This window comes from Nothoprocta perdicaria, unplaced genomic scaffold, assembly GCF_003342845.1.
Source record: "Nothoprocta perdicaria isolate Ctin4 unplaced genomic scaffold, notPer1 scaffold_0, whole genome shotgun sequence".
Classification (NCBI taxonomy): domain Eukaryota; kingdom Metazoa; phylum Chordata; class Aves; order Tinamiformes; family Tinamidae; genus Nothoprocta; species Nothoprocta perdicaria.
The window spans coordinates 10,280,973-10,289,384 of record NW_020454092.1 but is presented as its reverse complement, the minus strand read 5'-3'; the positions used below and the strand labels follow the sequence as shown (position 1 = coordinate 10,289,384).

At 38.4% G+C, this 8,412-nt stretch overlaps 1 protein-coding gene across 2 annotated transcripts in view; it reads left to right on the top strand.

Annotated features, from left to right (window-relative positions):
- MYLK (myosin light chain kinase) overlaps positions 1-8,412 on the top strand; it is a 176,356-nt gene that overhangs the window by 94,391 nt on the left and 73,553 nt on the right. For both annotated transcript variants that reach the window (XM_026054306.1, XM_026054298.1), the window contains 3 exons: positions 3,798-3,935; positions 4,584-4,781; positions 5,967-6,213. In XM_026054306.1, the coding sequence (XP_025910091.1) occupies positions 3,798-3,935; positions 4,584-4,781; positions 5,967-6,213 (583 nt within the window). The remainder of the gene's footprint in view (positions 1-3,797; positions 3,936-4,583; positions 4,782-5,966; positions 6,214-8,412) is intronic.

Genomic DNA, 8,412 nt, shown 5'->3' with positions numbered 1-8,412 from the left:
CCACCCAGACAGGAGGAACTCTGCAAGTGAGGTCATTGTGGTGGACTTTTAAATCTATCACCCTTTGTGACATCTTATTGCTCGTCAGAGAATGTCCCAGCTGAGCTTATGTATTAAGTTGAGCTCAGCTCTGAGAAAAGGTCCTTTTGAGCTGGGAATTTTCTTTGAGAAAACACATCTTGTGTATTATCTTAGGTGATTTGACTTTCTGTGCAAAGTCAACAATTGTGGTTAAAAATTATAGCTGTTTTTATAAGCAACAATAAAATAAACTAGCTGTGTGGTCCAAAAATTAATAAAATGTACCTGGGTTTTATCAAGCCCATCCTAGCTAGTGCTTTCTGCTATTCCTCTTGAAGTGTTATGATCACCCTCGGGTGAACTTGCTGCAGTGGTGAAAGTTSACTAGGAAAGGGAAGGCAAGGGGGGAAATTAACAGCTTAGATTAAAATTTGCGTACACATTATGACAATATTGATATCTGTAATCTGCTACATTCCTTCTGTTTGTTCTTAGAAGTAAAGCTACTCTTAATTCAAAGTAAAAGGAAGTAAGAGTGGTGGAGGAGATGTTAAATGGCTGTAGGTGATTAGAGTGTATTAACGTAATAGGAAGAGATTGGATCTRCTGTTCTTCACATCCAGTCAATTAAGCTTAAGGATACATAAGAAAGTTGTGGCCTTTATGCTAATATCTGTCAAAACTTTCCTTAGGTTCCAGTTTACTTTCTGATGTGAGATATGCCATATTTATATTAGTTTAAAATGAGCTACATAAATGTATAGCATTAATCTCTAGTAGTAAAATTGCTGTGGAATCAATCTTTTTAGACCTGTATTTATTGTGTGCTGGATGTGACATGGTTGCAAAGGACTACTGATTTTCTGCAGCCACAGCAAGCTTGTAATTTCCCATGTGGGGCTGGCATTTGCACTGCGTGGCTGTTTGTGAGCTCTGACATGCAATGGATTTCTTAGCTGGTCAGTAAAGAGTTGCTCTCCCTGACTGTGCTCTAAAGAAGATCAGCGACAAGAGTCATTTTTGCTGCTGCTTTCTGATAGGTAGTGGGAAAACACATTGTATTTTGGGCTGGTCTGTATTGGACCAGGCTATATTATTAGTCCAGACCAGGCTATATTATATTAGACCAGTGGACTTGTCTAAATCAGTCAGAGTTCATGCAGTGCCATRTCATATACTTACAAACATAGGAATGTCTTCAGAAATGTTATGATACACAAAATTGACTTTATTTCTGCCCCTGGAGGGATCATCAAGTTTTCAATATTTCAGACTTAATAGTCCATCTTAATGTTCTTCTGCATAATTATACTCAGCACCCTCTAATGAAATAACTYATTCATCTCTCCAGTAACTTCTTGCGCTGTGGAAGCCATGCCCTTTAAGTTTTAACTCTGCACATACCATAACATATCTGTTACTTTTGCAACTTAGCCACAATCATAATCTTTTCTTTAAGTATTAAACAAGAGATCAGCATAAACCTACACACAGCTTAAATTCAGGGTAAACACTATTTTTAAGATTTCTGTGATGTTTAGCCAAGTTCCTTTAGTAACAGTTAGGAAGCGTCGCTTAAAACTGATCAACACTCACTATTTTTAAGGGCTCATCCTTTAATCCTGTAGATCACCCTTTTAGGGGCAGAGGCCTGTCCCTGTGAATGATTTGCTTTCTTCCTTTTAAGGGTTTCACTGCCCTGTACAAGCAGTTGGTTTCATTCAAGTGCCTGAAGTTTTTRTATTTGTGGCACGTGTTTGGGAAGAGTCAGCATTGCTGAAAAATTGCATTTGGAAGGTGATTTTATGTAATTTGCTCTGTATCCCCCCACCCGTTTTTTCAATAAATTGAGGCTGTTGTACTGTATTGCCTTCATAATCTTTGTATTTAGACTACGTGGGACAGGTATGTCAGTCTACTAAAGCAAAAAGCAATCTGCGAGGGATGTGTTGTGCTGCCTGCACACGGTGCTGGCTGTGCTGGGACTTGGCGGGAGGCAGCTTGCTCTGCTCTGAGAGAGGTGCTGTTGGAGCCACTAGCAGCAAATCGAGGTGGTAGTCACTGTTAGACCTCTCTCGAGAGGGTTCAACTCATTTTCTCTTTCTTCTCCATGTTCCTTTTCTGTCTTACTACTTTCTTGTTTTCTCCTTTTCCTCCTTTCTTCTTGTCTTCCTTTTCCACCTTTTACAAATTTCTGCTTCCCCTGCCAGATCTCTTTGTCTGAGGGACAAGAGTTTTCTGCAAGGCTTTACAAACATAGTGAAGATCTATGTGCTGGTAGTGCCTGGTCCAGCAGATGCATGTGGTGGTTTTCCTGAGTAAGCAGTTAAAAATACATATGGTGAATGCAATATGGTGAATGAGAGCAGTTTATTATAGCAATTGGGTTTGACTAAAATTCATGGCTGTCTTCTGTACAGCATTAGTCACTTCCAAGTATGTGCTATAAGAAGCCCTGAGACTGATCAATGTGGCCTGATGATTTCAAGGCTCAGTCCATTGCAGTGAGCAGAGTGGGTCTCAGCTCCTGTGTTTCCATTCTCACATGCATCAGTGTCTCTCCTTTGGTGCCAGGGAAAGACCTATGACATAAGCCAGCAGAGCAAGATTTTGGCTAGAAAAACCTTTGCTAGAGAAGAGGGAAAAAACTTCCTCTCCAAGTAGCTTCCAGATTTATGTAGAGCTTGAATTACCCTGGGACAAGCTTAACTTTTGGCCTCCGAGAGGYTCAGCGACTTTGCTCAGTGAGGTGCTTCCAGCTTTGCTAATAACTGTCCTTTCATAAATGGCTGCTTTGTTCTGGCCTGGCACCTTTTGCTGCTGTAATGGTATTTTGGGTGATCTGATAACACTTTTGAAAAATTTCAAGGTAGGAATAAGTAAAATGAAATTATTTTTCTATATGGACAGAAGGTAGAGTTGGCATTGTAGCGGCAAGATGTAAGAGAAGAGAGGGAAACAAATCAAAAAGTGTATCCAAGTGACCAATAAATAYTTATGACTTCCTAAATTTGGTAATGATCACTGCCTTGGCTCCAGATGTGTCTTTGCTCAGATTTTTAAAGCAAAAGTATCTTCCAAGTCTGGTACACTGTACAGGGTACACTCAAGTAAGCTTGCTTCATATAAATCTGATGCAGAAAAGGCCATTATAGATGGGGGAAATGCTCAGGTTTCAATCTATCCCATTGCTATATAGTTGGCTAAGTATAATACAGCAGAGGAGTGTGATGAACTGAGCTATTATACGCAAACCCAATTGATACTGGCAGTCTAGCAAACAAAATGCATTCGTAGTTTCATACAGAGTGGCACATGCTATATTCTTTTGAGTTTAAAWTTTTAACTCATCAAGTATGAAAAGAGCACTTTGTAATGTATTTTAAGTATTTCAGGGTTTTTTTTTTCTTTTTTTAATGTGAATTTAGCACAGATAAAAGGCATTGAGTTACAAGGATGGTATTATTTTGTATGTGAGCATGTGCACTTGAGGAAAATTAATGCAAATTTTCATGCCTTACTACACCATATATGTTAACATTGGCTTAGGAGGATCTTTGGAGAAAGGACAGTTTAATTCCCCTTTCTTCTTGGAATATTGTCAAGAGGGAACAACTCTTTTGAGTGGTTACAGTGCYGCTGTTCTCTGGGAGCGGAAGCAAAACCACCGACTCAAAAAATCACATGGAACTTTAGATCAGTTGAAGCTCATCAAGAGAAATCCTAGTAACAGATCCCTCCCCCCAAACTTTTTCTTTTTTCTTTTGACTTCACAGAAAAGAAGAGCAGCAAGAAGGCAGAAAGTGCGCAGGCTGTTAAACTGAATAAGACTTTTGCACCCATCTTCCTTAGAGGCCTGACTGACCTCAAAGTAATGGATGGAAGTCAAGTGATAATGACAGTGGAGGTATCAGGTGTGTAGCCATAAATAAATAGATTTTAAAAAATATTGCTGCTGCTAGGATATGCACTTTTTATCATTTTCTATTTCTCCAGCAAGGGGGTTGGTATTTGCAAATAATGTTTCAAGTAACCAATTTTTAAGAAGCAAAAACTAGGGCTGCCTTATCTGATCTTTAGGCTGGATGAACATTGGCCAGTGCCTAATGTGTTCAGACCAATAGAAGGGTTTCTATTACAATAATCGACTTATTGTCATCAGTCCTCCTGTTGAACTAAAAGTAAGTCTCAGAGGACTGAGACTGTGTTGTGAACTGAATGAATACCTGTCAGCTGGGGACAAGATTATTTTTGTAGCAGAGATTGGTCCTGTTATGAATGTAGGCATTCAAAACCCTTGATAGTTGCTTTCATGGTATCTACAAATCATTTCCCCTACCTGTTCTGTTCACGCTTACCTCATTCATTTGGATTTTAACTCTAAGAAGACAGGCTTAGAGCTATTCCACATTGCAGAGCATTAAGAGAGGTTGTGGAATTCTGGGATATTTTGAAGATGAATCTGTGAGTCAGCAGAAAACAATCAACCTTGTTTATACTCTCAGTCACGCATTGAGGTTTTTGTGTTTATCTCAGATTTTTTTTTTCCTATTTTTTTGTAGCTAATCCACCTCCTGAAATTATCTGGCTGCACAATGGGAAAGAAATCCAAGAGACAGAAGATTTCCACTTTGAGAAGAAGGGCAATGAGTACAGCCTGTACATCCAGGAAGTATTTCCTGAAGACACAGGCAAATATACCTGTGAAGCCTGGAATGACTTAGGAGAGACTCAAACTCAGGCTACTTTGACTGTACAAGGTATGAAGTTCTTCTCCACCTTAGGAAATGCAGAAAGAAAATAATACTGATATGCTGGAGGAGTGTCTGTTTAAAGTGGGTGAGTGTTTATAAGGTCTGCTGTGAAGGATACTTAGTCTCTGCATCTGAATTAACATGGATATTGAGCAGAAGCAACTTTTAAAAAGTCTTTTCACTCTGGAACATTATGTTACTATTTCAAAAATTCATTCCTCAGTTCTATTCCAAGGGGCAGTGCAAAACTTCTGCTAAATACAGCTTCAGATTATAAGGCTTACTTAGCTGTGGACTAAATGTAAACCATGTAATGATGTTTTTCTTTCCAATTAAAGCACTGAGCATTTGGAAAAGCTGCCCAGGAGCCAGGAATCCTGGCTTCTTGAATAGTAGCTCTGTAATGGTAACAGGTGAAGAATGATTTTTACAGTTTGAGGACCAAAGTCCTCAAATTTTGACTTTGAATATTTGTGTATGATATAAATCCCACATGAAACATGAAAGTACTTAAATACCTCCTGTGATTTGGGCAGTTACTAGCATTATGATACTAGACTTAGGCTAATCTTGCTGTATGCCAACATTTTCCTATCATTATYACGTAGAATTATTGAAAATTGATGAGGCATTTATTATTTTTCATATAAATGGTCTTAACCCCAGGATTGCTTAAAGCTGTGCCTCATGGAGTGGGTCTGTAGTCTGTCATCACTGTCTGCACTAAATTCAGAGCATTCTCTCTTCTATAACATTCCCTGAGGTCTAGCCTCGGGGCCAGTGTTTTATATTAAATGCAGTTTTATGCTATTGCCAGTGATGATTTATAATATAAGCTTTGCATTGTACGGCAGTATTAATGCTGTCACTTGCCTTTAAAGCTATTCCTGCCCGTATTCTTCAAGGACAAATCTTCAAGATTCCTTTTAGGGCAGCTTTAAAGTCTCTTTTTTTTTTTTAGTCTTAATATACGCCTGGATTGAGCCAATAAAATGCCAAATAAGTGATTAATATTAGTACTTTGGTACTAGTTGCTTCCAAAATTAAAGCCTGACTTATCAGATTAAAAACTTACACTTGTAAGTGTTCAAAATGTTTGCTTCTCTGTGATTTCCTTGCCTGAAGTTAGCTTATTAGTTCCTTTTATGTGTGATATTTTCTTGATTTGTAAACTGTGTTTGTAAACTGCAGAACCTCAGGATGGAATCCAGCCATGGTTCATTAGCAAACCAAGATCAGTGACTGCAGTTCCTGGGCAAAATGTCCTTATTTCCTGTGCTATTGCTGGAGATCCTTTCCCTACTGTTCACTGGTTTAAAGATGGGCAAGAAATATTGCCAGGAGCAGGGTATGAGATCCTGCAAAATGAAGATATCTTCACACTGATCTTGAGGAACGTACAGTCTCATCATGCAGGGCAATATGATATTCAGCTCAGGTAGGTTTGCCRTGAATAAAACTTGTCCTGTGGAACTCATATTTACTTTTGGCTTTTCAACAGACTAGGTAGAGACAAATATCCTTCCTCCTTTCTGTTCCTCCTTAAACAAGACCTCTTTGAACGAGACAAGRTCCCTCCTCTTCCTGCACAGCAATGTAGAGTACTAAAGGAACTAGCTGCTTTCTGAGGGATAAAAGGAATAAATCTTCAATAAACTAAAAGAGGAGAGGAGAAACACAAGTCAAGTCAAGAAGGGCGAAGTGACATACAGCTTCTCTTTGGATCCTTAAAAGCAAAGCTTTGTAGCAGCACTGTGGAAAGCAATTTTGGAACTTGTGTTTATCAGTTTGGTATCTCACTGGATATTTTTAATGATGCCCCCTTTCTGTGGGAACAAACTGACAAGAAGGGCCATTCCATGTATTCAAGATCCATATCTGTAAGAGAAGAGCGTGTTTGCTGACCCTATTTACAGTGTCTGAATTTTATATGGCAGTTGGAGCCTCATTATTCTGATGTAACTTTGAAGAGAGACACTTTGATGCTTTGACCTCATTGCCCTACAAAATTGGAAGAGCTGTTCTGAATTTAGCTAATTTTCTGTTGGTAAAATAACTGGCTTTTAAGTCAAACATCAAATTTGCTGCTGCTTTATCTTGTAGAAGGTGCTGTAGCATTTTCGACTCCAATGGCAAAGATTGGACCTACTTACATATTCCCTGTATGGCTTTAGAAAACTTAGTGTGGCGGTTTAAACTGATGTTATCATTCTATGCTATTTACTGTGCATAGATGTATTGCCTTATTTGGAGAATATTTGTTATTTTATTAAAATTTATTTAGCCACCACAGATGTTTGAATCTGTGATACTGGAAGATACTGGATTACTGGAAGAAAATTATCTAGTTTGCTTCACATACCACCTTTTTAGTCCCGACTGACTGCCCACTATGGCAAACTGGTAGTATCACTGCCTGAGCAATTGCAACAACAATTGCCTGTTCTTGCAAAACAGACTATTTTTTTCTTTCATAGGGGAGGGCTCTAAAGAAACTATTTCTATTTCATATACTTGAATTTAGTACAAAATTCAAAAAGTGAATTGTCATTTGTTTGCTTACAAGTATATTACTCCTGCCTTCTTAACCCAAAGAGAGAGGGCATTTCTTAATAAATTTTATCCATTTAGCCTCTAAAGCAGGGAGCATAAAGCAGGGAGCTCTAAAGCATGTTTTATAATTCTGGTTGGTTTTCCAACCAGTTCCAGAAATGGCAGAGGGCAGGGGGGGTGGGGGGAAATAAAATAAAATAAAGAGAGGCCCAGTGATGGTCGCTGTGTAGATGTCTAGTTTGAAGGGGCATTTCCRTAACTACTACAGGCAGCCACCAGCYAGCCTCAGTAGGCTTTGGTTTTATATGCAAGTCAGACAGGTTACTTGCTCTTTAGAAAACTATACTGTAGGTGATTTATATTAAGATTTACTGTAAATAAACTTTTCTACTGTTTATTCAAGTCTTGCTACTAACAGTTGTACAGTTGTTCTRGACTGTTACTAACAGTCACTGTTTCTCCAGCTTCTCTCAACATAGTCAGGGCATCATTTCCTACTTGCATTAGATATTTCCTTCTTTTTTTTTTCTTTTTCTGTTTTCCTCCATTGTTTTCAAGCCCAAACTACTGTACTAATCTCTCCACAATTTTCCTTTTGTGTTGGTGGCTCACAAAAATAGGTATCCCTACCCTGTTCTTTCAGTCAGCCTGCACACTCTTAACTGCAGGGATAAACAGAAAAAGTGGGAGTGCTGGACTGAAGATGAGTTTCTTCAGCAAAATCTTTATAATGGCACAGTCAACATCAGAGACCTCGGAAATCCTTCTGTGGTTCCTTAAGTCATCTTTGTTATCTTTCACCTTTTTGGAAGCTGAGCTCTTCCCCATCCTATCTTCCATAAAACTTTGAATAGTGCTCATTACTCTCTATATAGAGATTTTAATGGTATGATTAAAATCAGAGGTAAACATTCATTTCATAGGTCTGGGATACCTCAAATAGTCTGTGATTCAGATTATATATTTTGAAAAAAAAAATTGGTACGGTTGTATTCCATTATACCCCCCAGGAAATACAATTCTGTTTTTGTGTAAAATAAACTTTGCAAACTTTATTACAAGGTAATACCTTAAACTTGCAAAC